At 53.6% G+C, this 24,449-nt stretch overlaps 6 protein-coding genes across 6 annotated transcripts; 4 read left to right on the plus strand and 2 right to left on the minus strand.

The window, feature by feature from the left end:
- Positions 1-752: 752 nt before the first annotated feature.
- Positions 753-1,483, plus strand: TRIREDRAFT_104458 (uncharacterized protein; the record flags this gene model as incomplete). Its single annotated transcript, XM_006962689.1, has 2 exons — positions 753-1,236; positions 1,329-1,483. 2 exons carry the CDS (start codon positions 753-755, stop codon positions 1,481-1,483), a joined length of 639 nt encoding a protein of 212 aa, XP_006962751.1.
- A 717-nt stretch (positions 1,484-2,200) lies between these two features.
- TRIREDRAFT_45571 (uncharacterized protein) lies at positions 2,201-3,611 on the plus strand. Its single transcript, XM_006962503.1, has 4 exons — positions 2,201-2,585; positions 2,658-2,791; positions 2,855-3,031; positions 3,154-3,611. The coding sequence occupies exons 1-4, from the start codon at positions 2,259-2,261 to the stop codon at positions 3,551-3,553; spliced, it is 1,038 nt and encodes a 345-aa protein (XP_006962565.1). The 5' UTR covers positions 2,201-2,258; the 3' UTR covers positions 3,554-3,611.
- Positions 3,612-6,413: 2,802 nt separating this feature from the next.
- TRIREDRAFT_72661 (uncharacterized protein) lies at positions 6,414-8,415 on the plus strand (the record flags this gene model as incomplete). Its single annotated transcript, XM_006962690.2, has 2 exons — positions 6,414-6,653; positions 6,725-8,415. The coding sequence occupies exons 1-2, from the start codon at positions 6,650-6,652 to the stop codon at positions 8,413-8,415; spliced, it is 1,695 nt and encodes a 564-aa protein (XP_006962752.1). The 5' UTR covers positions 6,414-6,649.
- Positions 8,416-10,325: 1,910 nt separating this feature from the next.
- TRIREDRAFT_104461 (uncharacterized protein) lies at positions 10,326-11,357 on the minus strand (the record flags this gene model as incomplete). The annotated part of the gene is made up of 1 exon (XM_006962915.1): positions 10,326-11,357. The coding sequence occupies one exon, from the start codon at positions 11,355-11,357 to the stop codon at positions 10,326-10,328; it is 1,032 nt and encodes a 343-aa protein (XP_006962977.1).
- A 6,322-nt stretch (positions 11,358-17,679) lies between these two features.
- On the plus strand, positions 17,680-18,808 carry TRIREDRAFT_45573 (GPCR, PTH11-type; the record flags this gene model as incomplete). The annotated part of the gene is made up of 5 exons (XM_006962504.1): positions 17,680-17,885; positions 17,963-18,067; positions 18,139-18,512; positions 18,571-18,638; positions 18,699-18,808. Coding segments are annotated over exons 1-5 (831 nt in total), but the record flags the coding sequence as incomplete, so codon positions are not given.
- Positions 18,809-21,262: 2,454 nt separating this feature from the next.
- Positions 21,263-24,088, minus strand: TRIREDRAFT_104463 (uncharacterized protein; the record flags this gene model as incomplete). Its single annotated transcript, XM_006962916.1, has 1 exon — positions 21,263-24,088. One exon carries the CDS (start codon positions 24,086-24,088, stop codon positions 21,263-21,265), a length of 2,826 nt encoding a protein of 941 aa, XP_006962978.1.
- Positions 24,089-24,449: the final 361 nt, after the last annotated feature.

Below are 24,449 nucleotides of genomic sequence, written 5' to 3' on the forward strand. Positions count from 1 at the left end.
TCTCGAAGAGGAGGGCACGGCAAAGGAGGCTTGAGGAGAAGGATGCCCAAATGGCGGCTACGGATGCATGGGCGAGAGGATTGTGATGGATGAGAGCTATAAGCAAAAGTACCCTGTGCGAAGAAAGGGGGGAGAAAGTCGAATTGCCTTCGACGATACTATGAAGGCATTATAAGAAGCGTGCATTATCAGTTGAGGCTAGAAATTTTTCGATTTACGAGTGAAATGGGATACAGACATACCTACGACGAGCCAGAACGGCGCTACTATAGACTTCAATGTTCTATCTACTGCATCATATACCGCTTATGCTTCACTTTCAGAGCTGCAGCTTGACCACAAGGGCGTGAATCACATATGAACAGCCAACAGTCATTTGTGTATACCATCACCGAGCCCATCCCCAAGTCTCGGGCAGTGCTTCACATCGCACACGAACCTACACTTACTCACGCCTGTCTGGCGCTCCAATAAAAGGCATCCACGTCTAAGCGAACCCCACAGGACATTGATTTGCTCCAGAGGCTTCTTGTGAAGATTTCGAATATCCTTATTTTCTTCATCAAAACCCATCTTCGAGAACCAAGGCAAGTCGTTGGTGGGACATGCCGCGAGTGGAACACAAGAGCAACAGCAGCATCAAGTATTATGTAGGTACCGCCATACAATCACCGGGCACCGATTGATAGAGGCTTAGAATCACTCCGATACTCACGTCTTTCTAAATCCCCTCATCATACTGTACTGCCAACATGAAAGACAGCGGCCCTTCAGCCCCCCGCTGGGCTCTCCTCTCCCCAGCAGCCGCTCCCCCGATCCTCACCTTCAACGAGCCCTCCATGGATCTCCACGTCCTCTCCCGCACCGACTCGCACAACAGCTCAGATCTTCAGCCTCCACCGCCATATCCACTGCTCCCACAGCCGGAGATTCAGCCCAGACAACCAATCAACGCAGGCGAAGCGTGTTCCCCAGAGGGCCAATGGAACTGCATGACGACTTCGTGGCAGCGCTGCGCGAGCGGTTCATGGAGCGGCGTCGTCTCGTGTGCGATGGGAACGATATGCCAGCCTTTTGGTTTGACGGACTACATCACCATTGAGCATACTGCGACTTCTGATTCCAACGATGGCGAGGCTCATCAGGAGGATAACGGGCATGCGAGTGGTGGGAGAAAAGGGGATGTGCGTGGGAAGAGCGGCAAGAGTAGTAGTTCTGGGATGAGGAACTCGCCGGGTTTGTGTCTGCTATTGGGAATGATGGCGGTGGGAGTTTCCTGGAATGTTCTTGTTTGAAGTTAGGATTTGATACTGTTGGGGGGGTTCTAGTGGAAAGACTGAAGATGAGAGGCATGCATGTGTTGGTGGGAAGGCCATTGAGCGTGTCTGGTCTTGCTCCCCAGAGGTTTAATGCGTGGATGCATGGGAATGCTTCACAAGATGGATTCGGGCTTGAACCATTAACAACTGTCCATGTTTGCTAGAGCCTCGAAGATGGCTGATCCTGATGCGGTGTGAAAATGAGCATTAAATGAGAGCCCAGCTTGATACGGCACAGGCTCCTCGAATGGACATATTGAGCGAAAATTCCACAGGGTGCAGGCCATCACTTGGTTTGATGCATGTTAATGAATCACTGACGCGAATGATGAAATGAGAAGAGATGATATTTCTTGCCGAGAACGATGTATCTAGTATATAAATAAAGTGATCTACACCACAAGGCCATGCAATATCCATGTCATGTGTAATAGCGGAGTAAGCATAACTCTTGAAGCATCACCCACGAGCACTTGCTTGAGACGTCGTAATCATTTCCCCTTCAAGCGCATGCCAGCGTATTCCATAGCTTTCTCTCACTACCTTAGGTATGTACATGCAGATAGCTGTCCAATCTCGACCTGCCAATGCTCTGCAGATGAGATGGGCTTAGCGTTGAATGGCTCTTGAGCCTATCCGCTCTGGTGTTCGTTCGTCTGGTGCGGACTTGAGATTTGATTAGCTGCGGACTTGCACCAGCGCTGGAAATAATAGTTGTGCCGACAGATTGGGAGCGGAGCCGGGGCGTGATGCTTCCTGCGAAGGAGGTCCGCTGCTTGTCGCCATGTCTCTTCTTTTAATGGGCTGATGCCGTACCTTCTTGCAGCTCTCATCCTTCTCGTCTCTTTCACCCTCAACTGACCATAATCGCCGTATCCAGAGAGACAAAAATACAGGTTAGCGAGGACTGTTTCCGCGAGCAAAACGCCAACGTCGGCCATGGCATCAAAGGGAACCATCATCGTGACGGGGGCCAACGGCGGCCTTGGCTCCGCCATTGTGCAAACCATCCTCAGCAAGCCGGACCTGGCCTCCAACTACACCGGCCTCTATGCCGTGCGCAAGGCCGCGACCGCGACAAAGCTCCAAGAGACTCTCTCCAAAGCCCCGTCAAGCCACAAGCATGAGACGGTAGACCTTGACCTGGGATCGCTCGCAAATGTGAGAAAGGTGGCTGCGGATATCAACGCCCGAGTGGCCAAGGGCGATTTGCCCCGGATCCGGGCCCTGATTCTGAATGCTGGGTATCAGGACCACTCCCGCTTGGTAAGCCCTTATATCCCATCTTTCAACGGGTTAATGCCAGGTGATTTCTGTTGACGCGCGATATGATACCAGGTCATGAGCGAGGATGGCTTTGAAATGTCATGGCAGGTCAACTTCCTCTCCAACATGCTCCTGACGCTGCTCCTGCTACAGAGCATGGACGCGCAAGAGGGTCGCATTCTCGTCATCGGCAGCTGGGCACACAAGTAAGCAAGCAGATGCGGACGTCGTCAACCAAAAGAAGACCTCGAAGCTGAACAACGCTGCAGCATTGAAGATAAGCGCAACAACGCGACAAACGCATACAAGGATCCCAGATACCCGACTCTGTATCCGGGCGCAGAGGCGCTTGCCAAGGGCCAATGGAGCAGGCCTGAGGAGGATCCAAGCAGCAACTCGGGCTTCCGTCGATATGGAGCCAGCAAGCTCTGCGTCATCATGTTCTGGTGAGTTCAAGCCTCCCCTTTCTTCGGTTTTACCGATCGCAGTGATTCGGTGCCGATCCATCAATGATCAATCATCCTTTCTTTCATGCCCTCCCGCGTTGGAACGCTGACAACTTCTGTAGCCAGGAACTTGCAAACCGCATCGCCAAGGACCCTCAACTGAGCAACATCTCCGTCATCGGCCTCGACCCCGGCGGCATGCCCACCGACATTGCCCGCAGAGCCGGCTTCTTCTTGGGCTCCGTGGTGATGAAGGTCGTGGTACCCGTCATCGCCGCGGTCAGCGTCCGCATCAACGGCAACGGCATGTTTAGACCCGCGTGGAAGAGCGCGGCAGACGCCGTCAGGGCTTGCTTCGAGATTGAAGCCCACCGAGGCGAGCTGCTGCACCTGGACGGCACGGCTGAGCTCGAGATTGCAAAGGAGGCGAGGGACGAGACGAAAAGGAGGGAGTTGTGGGAGTATGGGTTGGAGGCGGCGCGGATACAAGAGGGTGATACGGCATTGGCGAACTGGAAATAGGTAGTACCCTTTCGTCCAGCGGTTGTCAAGGGAAGAGGGTGAAGGCGTGAGAGGTGTTGGTTGTCCATTGAACGTGTCACATTATCTATTGTCAGATTGCCGTTTCAGCATCAGATCGATATAAAGCCTGAACTCTATCGCCACGCGCTTTCGAAGCGTTGGGCAGTTGGCCCTGCTCTAGTCTCCGGTAATGCTTGGAACCCCGTAAGATGGACAGAGCATGTCGCCATGCCGTGGAATGCCATCTATATATAGATGGTCATCACCAAATGCTATAAAGGGGGATTATGTATCCAGGATCAATGCGAGCATTTGCGCTTATATTTCCAAGGAATATCTTCTCGATCGGCTCCGTCTCCAGGAAGCTCGGGTGTCATCAAGCATGCACAATCAATGATAATAGCAAGCTTTGACCAGGATCCCCTGCATATACAGCCAGGCACTATAACATGAAACAGACGCCGTTTATTTCAGAGACGGCGAATGAGAATGGCGCCGAGACGTTGGATGACCATCAGCCTGGGACAAGAGCGCGATTCTCACCGAGGGCGTCGATCCGTGCTCCGGGTCCCGTGTCCGGTCAGTGGAGAGAGGGAAGATGAAGCCGCGAGATCTCACAGGCGTCATGTGCTTGCTTCGATGAGATGGTCGTTCAGGCTTACATGCCGTACGTATTACCTACTAGGTACATGTAGTAAAGTAACACCTCTGTGATCTAGAACAAACTCAGTAGATCACGCTGAGGAAACTACCTAACGTAGTTGATACATACCATTCGACTGCAGCCCAGATGGAAGGCATCGCAAGATCTGCCCTGATTATGGCCTGTTTGGTTGGCCGCAACATGTTTCACGTTTGCTCAGCAGCCCGCTTGCGATATCCGGTGGGAGCTGCGATTGATCCTCCGCGCTCTCTAGGGTTCCATTCAAGGGTATTGAAGTGAAATAAAAAAGAAACGAACATCCAAGAGCCCCCACATGAGGCGTCCAGCCGCTGTGTTTCAATCGCACCCAGAACCACCCCAGCGTTTCGTAGCAGCAGGACTTTGCCCTGTACTAGGTACACAATGGCCCCAGAAGCGAAGCGGTTCCCTCTGAAGCCGTCTTCATCCAGCCAACTTGCACCAGCCATTCAATTGGCGCCGAAATGTGCGCCTGTGACAGTGCCTGGCATCCAACGGGCACCCCTTGCTTGAGCGAGCTGCAGCCACCGAACGTGAGAAGAGAGGCGTCAAGTTGGTTGGCTGCCGCCAGCCGTGGAAGAGCTCCTGGCGTCGGCTCTGGGGCGTTGGTTCTGGCCACAGGATGCGTGTCAATGGCGGATGGTTGCGAGTCACGATAGTTGCAGTCTTGCAATTCTTGGTGGATAAGGTAGTCAACAAAGGCAAGGATTCTATTATATGTAAGGTCGTGCTGCGCTTAATTCCAAGTTTTTTTTTTTTTTTTTTTTTTTTACTTAGATGAGGAGCATCGCGACTCGTGTCTGCCTGACGTCAACCACTGGAGAAAAGGGCAGGGTCGACTGTTGCAAGTCGGCAGGCACTTGTTCAGCATTTGCAGGCACCTGATGCGGACCTTTCAGATCGTTCTTGCATCAATGCAGCATCATCGACCTTGATTTCCTCTCTCAGTTTAAGCTTGAGCCATTCTTTTTATCTCTCACTCTTCTCACTCATCATCATCCTCCTCCTCTCACTCTATTTTCCTCTCTTTTCTACGCCCTCATACTAATACTCGCAGCACTCCGTCGATACTGCCGTCGACTCAGTCCCCGGGTTGCCTCTGCCTCTTCCCAGCACCGAGCCACCATCTCAAGTTGCACACATTCCTGCACCCGTGCACCGCCTGCTGGGAGCGGATTGCAGGGCCAGACAGCAGCTGAGACCTGTCTGACACACAGGCGCTGCGAACGAGCACCTGGCCTCGCTGCTGCGTGCAGCCACAGCAGCCTGTGCGCCCTGTAGCCCGCTCAATCGGGCACTAAAACAGCGCGCTGCCCCCCCGGCTGGAGCTCCTGCGGCGCCTGCATTGATCCCCTGGACAGCCGTGCACCCAGGATAACCCCCCCCGACATCAGCGCAGCCATGTGGGACGCCCGCGCTGCCACGGCGGGTCTGCGTCTGCACAGGCACAGGGACCAGGAGCAGCAGCGGCACTCGCACACGCACACGCACACGCACATGAGCGCTGACGATGAGGATATTTATCTGCGCGGCTCAGTGAATGTCCTGGACCTGGACATCGCCGTCGATGCTCCTGCTGCCAGACCTCGCAACCCACGGCGACTCCTGCATCACAAACCGCAGCGGCACACTTTGGCCGGCGCATCGCCAGCTGGAATGTACGTACTTCTCCCATCTCCTCACTCCATCTCCCTTGAGTCGCAGCTGGAATTGGTCCCGGGTGGTGGACGAGGCCTCATTGGACTGGTGTCTGGTCGAATGTTGTTCTGCGGCGTTTGCCACGACGGTGTTTGCCGCGTCACTCGCTCCAGGGCACATGCCGGTTCGGTCTGGAGAAGAGCACAGCCTCCAGTAGATGCGCGCCGAAGCAGGGAATGGAAAACAGGGAAATGGAAAAAAGGCAAAGGCCAGCTCTGCATCGGATGGTTCCCCCCCATCGCCGTTGGCTGTTGTGGCCGCATGATGCTACCGTCTCTACTCCAATCGACCAGCTTGCGCTATCAGCACTGCCCACTGCCCGTCGTTCTGCCTACATTATTATTTGCTTGAAATAAGCAGCAATCGACCTGCGGCTGACGTGATTATTTCTTTCTCGATTTTTAGATATCTGACCGACGATCCCTCGGATCTCGCAGAACCATCTTCTCTCATTGTCCTAGAACCGCCGCCTCGGAACCCCAGACGTCTGTTGCAACGACGACATCATTCGCAGGATTCGGGCTGGCCTTACGCTGCAGCTTCATATCCCGAGCTACAGCCCATCACCGATTCCGAATCCAACTCGACTAGTGACGGAGACGCGTACTCGTCGTCTCCAGCCTCCAACTCAAAGCTGGCTTCAACATACGCAAGGCGCCCCCCGGCGCTCGATCAGATCTCGCCTCCAAGCTCACCAGAAACTGGCGCTTTCAAGAATGTGTAAGTGTATCTTATGAGTGCAGGCACTTCAATCTTGCAGTTCTCTCATAAGGGAACTCTGACCGTTGGAGACTCGTGTGTCTTCAACAGCTTGCTGACAAAGAGCCGCCCATTCAGCGCACCCGTCTCTCCAATCGATGAAGATGACGCCGGTTTCCATCGAGAGTATCCTTTGCAGGGGCATCAACAGTCCCAGCCGTTCACGACACAGCTCCAGACGAGCAATGGCCCCGTCCAAGCGCAGTATATGCCTTACCAGCCAGCTGTGGACGTGTACGGCGCGTCTTTTGAGAACCCAAGAAGCGTTAAAGACATACCGATTCCCTTATTTGAGAACCCAAGAAGCATCAAGGACGTACCAATACCACATGGCTCATTGCCGCGAAGTAACAAGATGCGCTTGCACTTGACGAGTGAAAGTTCGGTTGCACAAAGATTCCGCTTCCTCGCCAAGGGCAAGTCGGAGTCACCAGAGCCTTTAACGGAGCGACCACGAAGTAGGGCAGCGAGCAGGGCAGGGAGCAGCAGGCCGGGGAGCAGCAAGGGCATCGGCGTCGGCTACAACGGTCTTCGAAACATATCGGCTCCCATTCCGCAGTCCCAGCCGGCCTTTATGATGGACTCGGCTCCACGCCAGCAGATGTTGACGGACCGTGACCTCCTGCCCTCCATACAGGCGCGGAAGCCAATGGACACGACAAGCCCGGTAGCTCGGGTGCCATCCTATGACGCCTACACCATTGACGCCGGCAACAGTGCTAACGTTCCTGTAACGTCGCCGCCAAATGACCAGGACTATCCAACCCCGCCATCTATGCATCCAGCCCAGCAGCAGTCACCTGTCGACCCCAATTGGACGCCTACAGGACCCAAAATCATTAAAAGGAAGCCAGCGCAGAACCAGCACAACCAGCCTTCAGCGCCCACCAACCGCTCGAGTTCGATTCCGGCCTCCCTCCTTGCTCGTCATCCGCCAGCGGCGGCCGCAGCCGCAGCCGCACCTCCACCTCAAGCACAACCTCAAGCACGACCACAGCCACAGCCGCAACCCCACCGCGAACGGTCCTATGCCGACGAGGCGTCGATGAAGCCTGCGCCGCTCTTCGCTCATACCACTCGCAACACTTGGAACACGGAGATCCCTTGGCAGGCGGTAGGGGAGCAAACGCCCGCAAATACGCCGCCCGACGCGCCCTTCTTGAGCCGTCAAAACCCCGACACTAGGCCTGATCCTGAGCCCAGCCATACGACTACGACCGTGGGACACGGCGTGCGCACGTCTAGCCTCTACGAGGCTTATGCCCAGATGCCTCGCATGCCACCGCCGAGCGAGCCACCCCCAAGTAAACCAGCCGACAACGAGGCCAGCAGCAGGACGAACCCTCCTAAGCATAAGCCTACGATGTCTACTACCAAGCCACTCCCTCCTGCACCGCCAGAGTTGGCTTCTTCGTCGTCCGATGATAGGATTGCTCAATTGAACACCACTCTCGCGAGCTTGGCTCATCGCAAGGTCAACATCAACAAAAGCATCCAGCAGATGACAGAGCTCATGCCGCGAGACAACTTGATGGCCAGCGCAGAAGTGCTCCGGAAGAGGGAGATTGAGAAGCAGAAAGTGGAGGGGCTGAAGAAGGAGCTGGCCGAGATCCAGCTCGAAGAGTACGACTTGGGCTTGAAGCTGCATAGAGCATATAAGCGCCTTAACAGGGGTGCAGATTACGAGCCAACCACTCTCTGGGTAAGGAGAGTGAATACCTGAATGGCGATGTAAATGGATGGGCTGGCGTTGACGCTTGATTTTACGTTTTGAGGGCTCTTTTAACACGGGCCATGTATGAGTATGGAAGAGCATGATTTGGCGTAGCATGGGGGTTTCTGTATGACGAACTTATGAGGGTTGCTCTTATCATTTAGCTACCTAGCTAGCTGCCCAGTATACCAATGCCTACAACTGGAGCTTGCTTTCACTTGAGCCATGAGAGCAACCAGATTACCATCAGCACACATATCCAGAGGACGTACATCTCGCCGATGGAGAGCAAGATTATCCAGAACAGGAGGTGCGGCACGAAGACGGCAAGGAAGGGCGGGTACAGATCGCGGTGGCTTACGAGGTAGGATGACGTGCGGCGGAATATGCGTATCATGCGGCTGATGATGAGGACGCTGCGGATTCGGATGAAGCGCAAGGGCTGAGTTGCTTGGCCGTTTAGAGACATGATGATCCCGAGAAGTGGCAGGATTGGTATGTGAATGTGCGGGATGTAGAATATGATTTGCGCAAGTGCTTGTATACACAGACTTGTCCGTTGGAGGAAGGAGGTGGCAGCAGATACACTGGTTTGTAGATGCTGGAAGTCTCTTGATGGGGTGACATAAGTCGCTTGTTTGTCCTCGTGGAGGTTCTCAGGTAAGGTGTTGGACTGTGTTGCTGGCTTCTGGAGAGTGAAGTTGGTGGGGGTGGAGGCGGTGCGAGTGTGGGCGTTGACGGTCAGGTCGTCGGTTCTGCCTTTGTCATGTGTTGATGGAGGAGGAGGAGGAGGAGACGGCGACAAAGGGTCTACTTTAAGCGCTGCTTTGAGGTGAGATGCTGTGTGAGCGATGAAGGTCTGTAGTGACGTGCTCTCTGCAAGAGTTGCATACATTCTCCTCAGCGCTCCTTTTAGCCTTGTTGTACACTGCGAGAAGGAGTGGAATGTGTATGTCGTGAAGAGGAGGATATGGAAGATGACGAGGAGGACGAGGGTTTTGAGGAGGTGGTAGAGGGAAGGGGGGCTGAGCATGTGCCACAGCGTAGAAGAAGGCGGGCGATGAATGAGAAGTTGTGTCGAAAGAGTGTATAAGAGAAGTATGGCTGAAGATGTCTTTGGGGGAGGAAATGATGTTGGGCAGAGGCAGTGGAGGAGGTAGAGTGTGAGGACGGGGGTTAGATTGATAAGGAGAGGGGGGAGAGGGGGCATGGTGAGGACTGAAGGGTGAGTGACATTTTGAGGGCTTTGGGAGGGGAGGGGGGAGTTATGTGTGTGTGAGGGGAGGATGCGAATGGGTGAGGATGGGGATTTATCTATTGTGAGAGTTTTTTCTTCTGTATGAGTTTGGATTCATGAAAGGGGGGGTTGGAGGTGTGTGGAAGTGTGGTTGGGTGAGGTTGAACAGGAGGTGAGTCGGTTTTGAACTGGGTTGGTGTAGGGTATGTCTTTGAGTTGAACAATGAGGGCTTGGGCTTCCGTTGGACTGTAGAGATGCTGTTCAATGATTGCTATGGTTATGGATTGAACTCATTGAAGACTATTGCCTGTTTCGACCCGGCCTATATCACAATAAACAAAAACAGGTGTAGGTAATTATAGACAAGGTGATATCTGCATCCATTGTTGACGCGGGCCGCTCTATCTCGTCACACACCTCTACCTACTAGGGGACTTACATAGGCAATTACCAAAAGTGTGTATACCTTAGATGCAGAAGGACATAATCAGCGGATATTAATTGAAGCCCAGACGCAATCATATATACGTGACAATTTGAAACAGCAAACGATGCTTTCATTCCCGATGGTACATAGGCAGTGAACCTCTTTGTTTTCCTCTATCATTTCGCCCCCAAGTTCTACGTAAAACTCCCATGTCTACGTCTACACCCCTCCACGTCTCTCCCCGGATCGACTTTTTACTCAGCCAGCCAATCGAGGACAACCTTTTGAAACTGCTCGGGAGCAGACAGCTGAGGCGCATGGCCCAGATCGGGAAACTGGTAGAGCGTGCAGTCGGGGATCTCGCCGCAGACCTGAGGGCCGAGGACGTCAAAGTGGCCGAGCTTGGCGGCGACCTCGGGCGGAGACCAGTTGCCACCGATGGCGACGTGGTCCTGGTCGCCGACGATGAGCAGCGTCTTGGTGACGACGTCGCCAAAGTAGTGGGAGACGGGCTGGGTGAGGACGAGGTCGACGATCTGGCCCTGGTTCTTGATGAACTGGGCGCGGCGGGAGCCGAAGTAGATGTTGTTGAGCATGGTGACCCAGACGGTGTACGAGTCCTGCCACTGGCCGACGTAGTAGACCTGCTGCTCGTAGGCCTTGATGGCGTCGAAGGTCTGGGCGGCCTCGGCGGCGATGTTGGTGTCGACGGACGTGTACGGCACGCCCTTTTCGACGTAGTCCTCGAGGCCGACGGGGTCGACGAGCACGAGGCGGTCGACGGTCGCCGGGTACTGCAGGGCGAAGCGCGTGGCCAGCATGCCGCCGAACGAGTGGCCGACGAGCGTCACGTTGCCGACGCCCAGGGCGTTGAGCAGCCCGCGCGTGTTGTACATGAGCTGGTTGGTGCTGAACTGGTAGCTGTCGGGCTTGGAGCTCTTGCAGAAGCCGACCTGGTCCGGGGCGACGACGCGGTAGCCGGCGCCGGCGAGGGCCGCGATGGTGGCGTTCCACGTCGGGCCGCAGAAGTTCTTGCCGTGCAGGACGACGGCCGTCTGGCCGTTGGGGGCGCAGGTCGGCTTCACGTCCATGAAGGCCATCTGCAGCTTCTGCTGCTGGCTGGCGAAGGAGAAGACGTGCACCGGGTACGGGTAGGTGAAGTTGGAGCCGTTGAGGTCGGCCGGGAACGGGCCCTTGGAGATGGTGCCCGTGGCGGCGTCCTGGGCGAGGGCGAGGCCGGCGAAGGCGACGACGAGGCCCGAGGCCAGAGTAGAGAGCAGCTTCATGGCGGTGGCTGTGATGAGGAGGAGGAGGAGGAGGAGGAGGATATGAAGATGAAGGGAGGAGAAGGAGAGAGAGAGAGAGACGACAGACAATGCCTACCTACTCTTCCCGACTTGAACCTGAAGTTATCCAAAAGAAAGGGCGACAAGATCCAGCTGAAGAGGGGAGTGGGAGAGCATCGGGCTTTTATTTCATCCAACGTAACAAAAGCCGTTGCTCCCATCTACCTAGCTACATGATACCTAGCTAGCACCAGAGGCTTTCCAAGGCCAGGGGATTGCGCGTGGCAAGCGGAGGAGGGCTTCATGGGGGGAGGATATTGGACACGACACGACACGACAGGGTCTGGCTGGAAACGAGGCTCGATGGGAAGCTGGATGGATCTCTCTTTCAAGGCGAGGCCCAATCTCGATAAACGGGCGCCAGAGGTACCGCGCGAGTACATGCCAAGTACCTACTGCTCATCTCCACGGCCAAGAGTTTGGAATAGAAACATATTGCATAGCTCGAGTCATTACTAGTACTTTGAAGAGCTCAGTCTACGGGTGCTGTTTTGAGGCCGCAGAGCAGAGGGGCGGGAGTTTGTCTCCATGAATGCAGCTGCTTCTTACCAACAGCAGCATGGCCACACACGCAAGGTATGAATGAGGGCAACCTACCCATATTCCCCTCCTAGGTAATCTAGCGAAATATTACTACCCGACCACATAGGTGTTACCTGCTAGCCTCAGGCCATTGGCTCCAGAAAATGAATAACAACTAGTGCTGTACAATCAATGCTGGCGGCCCCCCCTTCACGGTTCCAGGTTCCCTCTGCAGAGACTCCAGCTTCCACGTTCTCTCCGCGGCAGCGCAAGCCGAGAATCCTGCAAGCCCACCAGCATGGAACTGGACTCTAGTGCGAGGTACCGCCGTGCTACCGGGGGGCGATACTAGTAGTACTAGTAGTAGTACATACCTGGGGGCCGGGGTACAGGGATCTTGCAGTGTGTCTTGCGGCTAATGTTCCTATTGCGTGCCCGCTCCGTCGACAGCGAAGAACACAGCTGGACAACTGATTGGTTGCCCATGTCCAGCGGACCGGGGAGTTTGGAGGCAGACAAGAAGGGGGGGGGACAGTTTGCGTGCGGAAAGCGGCGGCGTGTTGGAGATGTGAGAGATGAGAGATGAGAGAGCCTCAAGTGGGATATGCATACCACAATGTGTGTAGATGTAGGAACAAAAGAAATGTACGATGCTTCACGATTAGCAGTATATCCTACAACAGATGCCCTGATCAATTGGAAGGGCAACATCTTCACGGCATGGAGATGCAAACACCCAACCACATGAACAGTACCATGCCTTGTCCATCTGCCTCGTGCCTCAAGCCTCTTAAACTGGTGGCAGTGGCCGTCGCCCCTTTCCATTTCGATATCCGGGAATAACATTTGCACGGATGTCTCCATAGAGTCAATATGGTTCGTCCAGCGACGCATCGGAGCCGTGATAGCCAGAGACCCTGCCTCTTCTGCATGCTATGTAGCAGCAGCCCCGACATAACGGTATCTGCAGTCGAGACATGCAAACCCTACCTACTAGGTATTTATCGAAGCATCGTCTGCTTTCCATTTTAACCGTAGCAGCTGAGGAGGCACTATTACTTACAACTAACAGCTCGTGTTTCCTTCAGCCGATTGCTCTTCGACGCCTTCTAGCGCCTTGACAGCCTTTGTTGAGTGACAGTTCTCTTATGCTCCTGTAGGCCGTTTCATCGACCGATAAAAAAGCTGGCGGGAATTTCTATAGCGCCAGAACCGTCATTTCTCTTCTCCAAGGCTCCAGCTTGCGGTCGTGATGGAGAGAATTATGCTACCAGTACTACTATCATCACCAGTCGTTGGCCCATGCTGATAACGGTAAGGCCTGATAATGGTTAGGCCAGATGATGATGATGATGATGATGATGAGGTGAAAGAGCAAACTATTGCTCATAGCCTCTCGTTGAACATGGGCCTGACTGGCCACCAACGTGGTTAACGGCACATGACGTGAACAAGTGGTGAGTAGAATACTTAGAGGAAAATGGGGGATGCGGATGGGGGAGGGGAGAGGGAGAGATGCTCGGTGAGTAGGCAACTCGAGGGAAAGCAGATATATCGGCTCTCTTGCTGACCGACCTTGGCATCGAATTCGTCTTCATTTTGCATACTACCTTATGGCGGCTGTCAAGCTTCTCACACGGCGGCATGCGTGTCCGAGTAGCTGCCGCGCTTGGTAGCAGGCTTCTGAAAAGGCGATTGTCTTATGCGACGGCGTGGAGAGGGGCTTGGATAAGCGACGTCCGATTATCCACCACAAGCTCAATACAATATCCGAGTTGCAGCCCCGCGGCAGAACCGGCAGACCCTCCCGGGCAAGCATGGCGGAATCAGGACTCGGACGGCCTTCGAGTTGATCAAGACGCGAATGCCGACACATCGCGGCTTTGGCAGAGGTCAACGGAAAGTTGACGCGGCGGCCAAGCAAGGACACAGAGCAACATCACTCCAAAGTGAATGATGCCTCGAGAGGGTCGCAAAGACACTATACACTATCCTCCTTCTGCCTCCCGCTCAATCTAGATTCAAAACGCTGGGCTCCCATTCGCTGTTCTCCGCGTATCCCCAGACAGATTGCATGACACGCGTCGCCAGATGTTGCACCGCAGGCCATCTGCACTTCTGTCGAGCGAGTAGTTTAACAGGAGGTTCGCTCCGCCTGGTCCCTCGGCCATCTGCCGTGCTGCAGTCGACCTCTCTGAGCAGCACCAGAACGTCCAGAAGAGCCGGGCTGGCGAGGCGAAGAGCACGCGGCGTGGTGTACTATACGCCTGGTGCTGCTGCTCATTTGTCCTCGTAGAAGCTGTAGGAAGTACTTGTGCGGCCTGCATACCCAATCCAGACACCGGGCCAGAGCTGGGCGGAGGCACTAGGCATCGCCGGCGAGGTTGAGGCAGGGTCTGCTCGTAGGGTGATGACATGCTGTTCGCTTCTCTTCGAATGCAAGATGCCTGCAATGAAGCCGGAGAGGCGAGACAAGCCGGGATATCCTGGACATTGGAGCCTCACAGTGCGCTAGTCTGGAAGAGGCAAGTACCATATTGCACTGGTGGCTCCTCGCGGTACCTCGGGGTATTATTACCAGTTCGCTGCAGCTGGACGGTTGAAGATGCCTCAGGCCGAGTTAAGTTGAGTACCTAGGTAGTAGCTCGTTCACTTTCGCCTCAACTGCTACAGTTACAGCTATGCTCTTCTCTTCAAACAGAAATAACCCTTCTCTTCATTTGTTCTGATGTCTTTTTTCCAGTGATGAAGCGTATCCCCAATTGAATGACTCGAGGTGTCGCGATCCGACGATCTGCGGGAGATCTGGCTCCCGCGAGAAGCCAGCTTTTTTAAACGTGGAACTAGAGGGGCGGATGGCTTGCGACCGCACCTGTCAAGCACTTAATAATTCGCAGCCACCTTTTGCCGGCCAGAGGTTAAAAATGAGCACCGACCTTTTGCCAATCTACCCTACATTTTGCCTTGCCTGGATGTTGAATTCTTTTCATTCGGCTGCCTTGAGTCGTTGTCATCTGCAAATTGATGCCTTTTCCATGATTACTACCCAGGAAGGAACAACGATAACTCGTCGCGTGTCTGCAGATCTTGGCTGTTTTCAGTTGTTGATCGGCACGAGCAAGGTACCGATCCAATGGCCAAGATGGAGATTGATGCTTGACAGATGGAAAGGGCGACCAGGAGCGGGATCGATTTGGCCGAGTAGCGATTGGTAGTACTAGGTACTATATGTTGGCTCAATCGATTCACACGGGCACTCTCATGTGAGTAACTCCCGGTTACGATTCATCGCATGTCGTTGAGATAAAGTCAATGGGTTGAGTGTTCTCCCAACCAACAGAGTCGTGTTCACAAACACCACCAGCGGCAATAGACACCACGACGAAAGACGCTATTTCCGCCAGGGACCTTCTCGTCCGACGTCTATATACACCTCCATACCTAGGTACAGTATAGCAGACGCCTAGGTATCCCGTCTGATACTTTTTCACTGCATCGGTAAGCTTATGCAGAGCGCCAGCTGCTGGCTACCTACCCAGTAGATCTTCACGCCGCTCGTCAACGTAGCATCCAGCATCGCGAAAAAGAGATCGAAGCGACAGCCTACAAGCGCATCTTCCCTCGCCAACGGCTGCCACAAGCGTGTCACATGGCGACGATCGCACGAGAGTTGGCTTGTGTTGGTCCTCATGGTCTCCTAGTCTCGCCGAGATGGGCCCCGTCTACATACCTGGTACGTCCGGATATTATCCATCACCCAAGCGCCCAGTCCCTTTCTGCCCCCCCCCCCCCCCCCCCCCCCCCTCCCCCCAAAGTCTACGCGGTTCCTCTGAATTTCTCAACCCGTCGGGGTGTTTTGCTTTTCGCTCACTCATACCTAGTAGGCTACCTTCAGGGAATCACTGAGCCCCAGCAAGGCCCTTGTCACCCGACGACCCTCTTCATAATTGTCCCGGCTTGCTTGCTTGCTTGACATGGTGCGAAGCAGGTGGCTTCATTCTAGCAGGGTACCTGCATATGCCACCTGAAGGGCCACTTTGCACCAGCCAACGATACGACCCTGGAATGAGTCTCTTCCTGTCTCCTGCAGACTGGACAAGCTGAAGCTGAAGAGAAGCTCCACCGGCGAATCCTTCCGGCGGCTTGCGCGTAACAAGCCGTCTCACGGCCCTGTCGCACTGCGATGCCATGCGATGCGTCTTCAGATCAGTGCTTCTGATTTATTACCTACCAACTCATGAGTGAAACCTTTTGGCAGCTTCAACAAGGCCTCACACGAACTTCAGTTGAAGTCCGAAATAAGGTACGGAGAGGTACATCGTCCCACCTGTAAAAGACTCAACAGGGACCTTTTTGCGGCTCCACGACCGGGGCTCCACATCCGTGGGAAGCGCTTTCCCGATTGTCCATCGAGGTCCGCTGGCGGGGGCTGCGCTAGTCCGGCCCGGGTCTGGCGTTTGTCATGCCCATTTCGGTCTTCTCGGGCCAGCCCTTTTGCCCTCCATGACAGCCACCCACCTTGGTTGCTTGAGTAAGGTGGTATTAGTACTACAGTATGACTCCCATGGTCCAGCTTTGGGAGGCCATGCCCAAACAGACACAATGAGCGAGCCCACCGCCAGACAGCGGCGAGAGGGCAGATGCGCGGCAAGAGGTGAGCCTGACGGGAGCCTGAAGAGCTAGAGGAGCGAGAGGAGCGAGAGGAGCGAGAGGAAGGCCCCAAGAGTGGACTCCTCGCATCTCCCTCCCTCCTGGGTTGGGTGAGGGAATGATCAAGGTGGAGGAGCATGGCTTGATCGTTACTCGCTCTTAGTATCTGCGAGCAAGAGACGTCCGGATTCCCGGCTCAGTTGTCTTTCCAGGCTCTTCCCATCTTCCTGGTTGCAGCTGCTGACAACCGACAGGGTTCTCAGCTTGCAGAGCGCCGCGACAAGAGACTTGGCGTACATGCAGAAAGCCCGCATGTCAAGCACATCAACAGCCCAAGACGACGACGGAGCACTAATCAAGAGACTCGAAACCTCAAGGGCTTTCGGCGCTAAGCAAGCCATGCTCGTCCCAGCATGTGTTTGAGCCACCTGCAGCATCCACGCCGGACAAACGACAATTTGCGAGTACAAGTACCCGGCGCGAGCACATGTATGCCTCTTCGGGCCTCGTACTTCTACCGGAAATGGTTGTCAAATCCCAGCATGGCGTGTGCGAAACCCCCGCCGCGTTCCGGCGAAAGCAGCAGCGTCTTGCATACCTCTCGTCTCAGTCCACTTTTGTCTGGACCATAGTACCACGAAGCCATGCGAGCCGTCAATGAAAAATGTGTTTGCCCTTGCTGGCGTGGCATGTTCCCTCTTACTCTCTTCGCGGGAAGGGGGGGCCATCGTGGCTTGACAGGGCCTGTTGTTTCGGTGGCATCGAGTTTCTCTGGAACCACTCTTTTCCCCTCGGCGTCGCTGATGCAACTGTCTAGCTTAAGTGCCAGCTCTACTCCGGTGCAATCTCCTTCTCGGACATGCAGTATCTTATACGCAGGAAGCCAAACTTTGTTAGTGTAGCTTCTTTATAAGGCTAAACAGGCTTGCCGCTGTGGGCGATGGGTGAATCTTTGTTTGCATCCCTCGCCCTAGGCAAAGTCGTTGGGAGGATTTAGGGACGGCTGCCCCCCCCTCCGACCCCGTTCGATATCTGCTTCTTGTCATTTCGTCGGCTCCTGAGCCGTTGCAGTCTGTCAACTGCTGGGGCCTTCCGTGTACATTCGTCCGAGGACTACAAGCAATGGCTGGCTTCCTCTCCCCAGACGAGGCGGCCCAGAGCCATGCCGACCTGGTCCGGATCCCGAGCATCGTCTTCTTCGCCGTCACGCCCATCTTCGTCTTTATCAGATTCTGGAATCGTATTTCGAGGAGAACAGGGCTTGGCTGGGACGATGGCACCATTGCCGTGTCTTTTGTACGCTTTTGACGTCCCCCTCCTGGTGGAGTGTCATGAATCTGGTCTGGCGACTAATGCACAGTTCTCTTTCTCAGGTCTGTACCCTCTTGGTGCAAATCTTCATGATGATTTCTTGCAACTATGGCTTTGGCAAACACATTGCATCGTTGTCAGTCAGTGACAAGCTAGCAGCCCTCAAGGTACGAGTTCAACCCTTGACTCCATCTCAGAAGTTGATGGAATTACAGTGCTTACACCATGTCTTCAACAGTGGTTCTACGTGGCACAAATCTTCTACAAGCTGACCATCAACCTGACGAAAATGTCAATTGTACTCTTGTATCTACGAATCTTTGTCCAGAGGTGGTTTCGAATTGCCTGCTACATCCTGCTTGGCATCGTCACGGCGTATGCCATTGCTAGCACGGCAACTTCCATTTGGCAGTGCACCCCCATCCGAGGAGCTTGGGACAAGTCCGTCAAGCCAACATGCATCAGCTTGACCATGAACTGGTACGCTAATGCCGGCTACTCTATTGCCACGGACGTTTTGATCTTGTTGCTGCCCATGCAGCCCATCTGGGCGAGCAAGCTGCCCCTTGCTCAAAAGAGAGCTCTGATGGTTGTCTTTGCTCTTGGTAGTTTGTGAGCTTCTTCTTCTTTTCTCCTAAATAGAGACAAGATAGTTTGCTAACTGTTTCAGCGTCACTGTGACATCCATCATGCGAGCCACCACTCTCAACTTTTCGACTACCAGTCCCGATACGACTTGTGAGCCCTCACTCTTTCTCTCGCCTGCAGCAATCTAGTTGACTAACCATGTTCCTCCAGTCGATATCACCTCCACTCTGTGGACCATCATCGAAGAGAACGTTGCCATTATCTGTGCCTGTCTACCCATGTGTCGCATGGTTCTGGCCTTCCTCTTCCCCAAGATCTTCGGCGGCAACACCTCCAAGGGTTCGACTGGCGCCTCGGGCGGTCTGGGCTCCGAACGCAACAAGTACGGATACGCTCGATCACAATCACCCTCACGTCACCAAAGCTGGAAGCCTTATTCTGGACCCGGCGGTGACGGCGTCAGCCGCAGCACGGCTGCGCACCAGAACGATGACACGAGCGAAGAGTTCATTCTCACGACGGTACAACGACATGGCTCAACGGATGATCCTGATGGCGCCATCCGGAAAACGACAAAGTACGAAGTCTCATATGAAAGCGGATCATATAAAAATTGAACGTCAATTCCCATATCTTTACGACCACGGAGTGCTTGCTCGAGTTTGACAAAAGTCGGTGTATTTAGGATGTTGGGTACACGGAGGATCTATACATTGCGATTCGAGGGACTGGCTCTCTCCCCTTTGGTTCGGAGGCGGTTCACTATGTCACGCAACATGGGAATTAGACATCTAACTGCACCTTGTATATACATTATCCTTTTCGTTTATTATGTCTGCCTGAGCAACAAGAGATACCAGCTCCCTGATTGAGCGTTTTCACTGTCAACCCACTTCCAGTGATTTCTAGAAGCCCTGAATCCCCAGTTACTACCAACAATCTCACCCTCAACAGTCTCCCATGTAGACACTTCCAAATCCAGCTTCACGCATGCTTGATGAATACCTGAACCTCTCTAGCCGCGAACCCCTGTTAGCTACCACAAATTTCTCTGGGAACCCTTTTCCGCGTGTGGAACTTGCTAATATAGTGCAGGCATATGCCCTGTTCTGAACAAGATGCCCTGTCCTTGAGTCAAGTTTAGCCAGAATTTCCCTTTTACAAGAATTAGATTCTAAGCCTGTGAACGAGGAAGAATGGGGATTAGACTGGGTTTCTACAAGTACTTGCTCTATCCTGATTATGCTTTAGCCTACCTACTCGCAGGGGATTGAGACTTTTGATTGATAAAAGACTCGGAGTGTATCCGTACTGGAAAGCCAGCGGCCAGTAGTAGTATCCTGGTTCTTCTCTACCCAGGCCAACGCGCTCTTCACCTATTCCCGAAAGAAACAGTAGGATTTTGGTGGTGATGAAACACACAGAGGAGAAAGAGAAAAAAAGAGAAAAGAGGATAAAGAAGCGCTGATCCGGTCTGTGCCGACCCATGTACCTACGTACGCGCATGGGGGAGTTCTTGTACCCTGTCGTGCCACGCTGACCCCCTTGTGACATGCTACTACTACTACCTAGTCTGTTCTTTTTCTCTCTCTGCCCCCTTTCATCTTCCTTCTACATGTAGTAGTAGCTACTGCATGAACGTAGCCCCGTCATGGGTTAAGTGGTCATTTCTTTGGTGAATCGTGTGGCTCTCTTGCTTGTTCGGTAGAAAAGATGGAGGCCAAAAGTAGGAGTTTCAGTGAATCGAGTTGTCGGTAATAATACTATATCTGTGGCATGGCTTGGGAAGTTCTCGTGACATGGATCTATGTCTGGATGGGCGGATGCTGTGCAGCTGAGGATCGGGAAAGGGGGAAAAGCGATTGGAGGGCAAGGGGAGTGGACGTTTTCGGGGGGGGGGGGGGGGGGGGGAGCGATAAGAACTTGTGGACTGCTTTTTGAGGGAACAGCCTTGTCTGTCTTCTTTGTTGTGCTTCGGCTGGCAGGACCAAGATACGCGGGTTTTATTGGTCTGGCTTGGGTTTCCTTGTGTAACTGTTGAGTGACATCTATAAATTGATAATATTGGTCATGGCTTTGCTGATTTATGAGGTTCTGGATGGAAGCACGCTTGAAAATAGTTATTTGTGACGATGGTCCATGTATCCAATAAAGACCCCATCATCAGCCCGAGATGTAAGGGGGAGAAAACAAGGACAAATGCTGACTAGTGGTGCAAAGGGATTAAAAGGCGAAACGGCGATTCAATGCATGTAAGAAGCCACAATGATGGTGCAAGCCACAGCTCTCTCTACTCTCTTCTTGCTTGCTTATCTCACCATCAACTTGCGTGCCTTGCTTAACGATATACAGAAGCAAAGAGAGAAGATTGAAATAGGGGAGTGACTGATTACCTGCTTACGCCCTCTTGCAACGACAAACTTGGCAACCGAGGACAACACCAATCTGGTTGTACCTTATATACCTGAGTAGTCACACGGCAGGAGAATGGACGCGTTTGGAGGGCCCAGGCAAAGGGGTTACAATCGTGGTGGCTCTCAAGACAAATCGGCTAGGTTGCAACCGCCTTCCCCAATGACAGACTAGGCCATACCATTGAAGCAATACAAGTGAAGACATTCTCTATCCAAAACGCCTCGCTAACCCGAAATCATCAACGCCATTGCGGCTGGGTATCATGAATCTCATAAGGTGTCAAAACAGAAAAATTCGAAAGAAAGATATAGAGAAATGAAGCCGCGGGAAGAGGAAGAGACGAGACAGATCCTACGGGCTCACTCTAGGCCCTGTAGCAAAACATTGCTCATCGCTGAATATAACCCTTCGTCCGGTTGCCTCTGCGGTTGTCCGTTTGGAAACACAACAGCTCGCAATCGATCCATCAGCGGGATCAACGGCGCGTAAAATGGTGTAAAGCTCGATTCCGCCTCATCACGGAACGATTCAAAGTCGTAGATGATGGCCAATTTCGCTCCTGCTAGGTTGCGATCTCGCATAAAGTTCCACTCGTCAAAGTCCGATTTGCGGGCCTTGTCCGGTCCATCGTAATGGACGCATATCCAGAACAGAACCCAGAAGAAAGACTCAAGATCGTGCATGAATGAGTGTTGCCTGCCCATCAAAACGCCGATAGCCATAAAGGCTCTCGTCCCCGTCTTGCCCTTGGTCCCTGAGGCCTTGATTCGTTGCTCCTTTATAGCAAGATCAAGATCTATCAGGAATCCCTTCCGATCACCAGGGCCGTCTTCGTCAATCACAACATTGTTGATGGAGATATCTCTGTGGAGTAGGCCGGCTTGTCGCCTCAGCGACTCATGGCCTCGAATGCAGCTCTCCAGCGCCGCCAGCAGCGCTGTCGGGGAGCTGGCCGTATATATTGGCTTTCCATAGTCTTGAAGCACGACCCTTCGATGGACTCGATTGGTTAACGGTGTGGCGCCGCCCGATCCAGCTGATTCTGAACGGGACCGTTTAACTCGCCCTCTGGCATCAGCGGCACCATTGTGGCCATGGTCGTCGTCGTCGTCGTCGTCATTGTTGTCCAAATTCGCTTCGCTTTGTCGTCGCTTGGTGCCAGCAACGCTGCTGCTGCTACCATTGTTGGGACGATTGTCATTGTTGCCGCCACATTGAATACTGTTACTGCTCCTGCTGCTGCTCTCCCGGAGTTGCATGACTCTTGTCGCCTTCCTGCTCTGAGAGGCCACGGAGTGTCCTCGCCGTCGGCCGGAACTGCCAGCCGCCGCTGCGACTGTAGCAGTTGAGGATGCTGAGGAACTGGTAGACCTCCTCCTTGCCGTGGCTGTTATCGCCGACATGGCGCTGGTAAATGTGACAGCTGCAGTATCAGCTATCTTGAATCCAGCTGGAGCAGTCGTCATCTCTGGAGTAGTCGTCATATTTTCTGTCGCCGCTGTCTCTGCTGTAGCCTTGGTACCAGTTGTAGTAGGTGCTGTATTGGCTATAACCGTCGTACTGTCCAGCCCTTTTCTTATCAGGATACGAACCTCATCTTCGACTCCACCAATGCGTACAGTCTCATGATGATAGTATCGGGCCATATTGATCACTCCCTTCTCCGTCGCTTCTTTAACAAGCAGACCTTCCTCGTCTCGTTCTGGATATTGCCATGAGTCCTTGATGACAAGTGGTGCCTTCAGAGGGTCATCTTCACGATGAGCCTTCCAGCAGGTCGTCGCTCTGCTGGCGATGCATCGAGGGCGCGTGATGACCTCATCAATTATGAGACGCTCTGGCTTGCCATCCCGCTCAATCTCGATGAACCTTTTGCCTTGAGATTCCATGATAGACGGATCAAACCCCAGCCCTTCCTCGTCCATCCAGAGAAACCCAAGCATGGTGGCCACAAACTCTAGGCCGCCTCTTGATTCGTTGATGTTGAACTGCTCGGACGCCATTCCACCTAGACGGTCGTATTCCCAAAGTCTCAAGTTGGATCCACAGAGTGTCAAAGCCAAGACGAAGCGGCGGTTGTCCTGGGCCGAGAGCACTTCTCTCGCATATGTCGCGAGATCGATCCATGCTAGCGGTGGTGCATCGGCAGCCGGGTTGCTCTTCAGTTCGCCTGGCACTAGGATGTGCGACCAGCGATACCTGCCAGCCCTCCCCATTGCGGGTCGAAACACGAAGTCGTCGTTTACGAAGCCGATGTCCATGCTGCGTCTGCCTGTGGACCCTATCAGAGGTGTCTTTGGTTGCGCGAGCAGTTTCCGTCGGTTTGCCATGTTTGCAGGCCTGTAGTCTGCCGCAAGTTCCTCCAGCTTCGTGATCATGTTACCGAACCAGGCAAGCACTTCCGCTTCTTTTGCATCTGCCGGCCATGCAGCCCATCCGTCTGGTCCAAATAGCGGCTCTTCGCCTCTGCAACACTTATCGAAGACGGCAGCTGCAGCTGTTTCGAGGTTCGGCACGCGCGCGAAGAATGATTCTCGAAATCTGCGAATGCCAACGCGAGGATTGCCTAGTTCCCTCTTGAGGATCGGGTCGATTTCACGACAATGCTCCGACGAGTTCAAGATGCTAGTTGTATTTCGGGTCCAAGGAATTCCGGGTACAGATGGTGTGCTTGTTGCAGCTGACGTAGCTACCGTATCGCTCGCAGCTACCGTAACTCTCGTAGGTGTTACAGCCGTCGTAGCCGCCATAGGTGTTGTGGCTCTTCGTGGCACGGATGATATGGATGGTGGAGTGAGCGGCGGAAGAGGCGTTGCTTCTGAGAAGACATTGTAGACTTGGGTCCAGACGGCAACATCGTCGGAGTTGACGAGAATTGCCTTCAGAAGCGGCTTGATGCGGCTGAGATCGAAGTCGTCTGAGTTCACGATGAGAACATATCGAAATAACTCCTCAAGCAGCGACCTGTCGCCATTGGGAAGTAGTTGTGCCGCTCGGAGTCTCGCCAGCGTCATGTGCAAGTCAAAGGCGATGCTTCGATGGCGGCTTTGCTCAAGCCGATCAAATGCGTCTGGCAAAGACGCGAGGCCCGTGGAGTCACAAACTGACGCAAATTCGTTGCGAAAGGCATTGAGGCCATTCCCTATAGGATTCTCCCCGATAATCTTTATTGTGGCCTCGTCCATCGTAGACGCCTGCCCTTGGAAGTCCAGAGGCGAGGACGCGTTTGAAGGAGACAACTCAAGTCACGTTAGGCGAGCATATGGTACTGGAAGGGTGCTTGCAAGCATATACACAGTGTGAGGTCTGTCGTTTGCAGGCTGAATTACCCTAGAAGACATGGTGTAAGCACAGTACGAGGACGGCATACCTGCTATATTCACCTGATTTGAATATTCCATGTAGCTTCCGCTTTGTTTAATATATCTTTTCTGAAGACGATCTGGCTTAATGGCAAATCGGAGTATATGTATAAGCTTCAGACACTGGTCAGGTAGCCAAGTAAAAGCGGCCGAGTCATATAGATACCCACACATATAATGAAAC

This window comes from Trichoderma reesei, assembly GCF_000167675.1.
Source record: "Trichoderma reesei QM6a unplaced genomic scaffold TRIREscaffold_3, whole genome shotgun sequence".
NCBI classification, from domain to species: Eukaryota; Fungi; Ascomycota; class Sordariomycetes; order Hypocreales; family Hypocreaceae; genus Trichoderma; species Trichoderma reesei.

What these genes read in the sequence shown, in the direction of transcription:
- TRIREDRAFT_45571 (XM_006962503.1), top strand. Translation starts at nt 2,259, where the DNA reads ATGGCATCAAAGGGAACCATCATCGTGACGGGGGCCAACGGCGGCCTT. An exon ending in ATCGGCAGCTGGGCACACAA is followed by an intron (nt 2,792 to 2,854) that starts GTAAGCAAGCAG and finishes ACAACGCTGCAG; the next exon opens with CATTGAAGATAAGCGCAACA. An exon ending in CTCTGCGTCATCATGTTCTG is followed by an intron (nt 3,032 to 3,153) that starts GTGAGTTCAAGC and finishes CAACTTCTGTAG; the next exon opens with CCAGGAACTTGCAAACCGCA.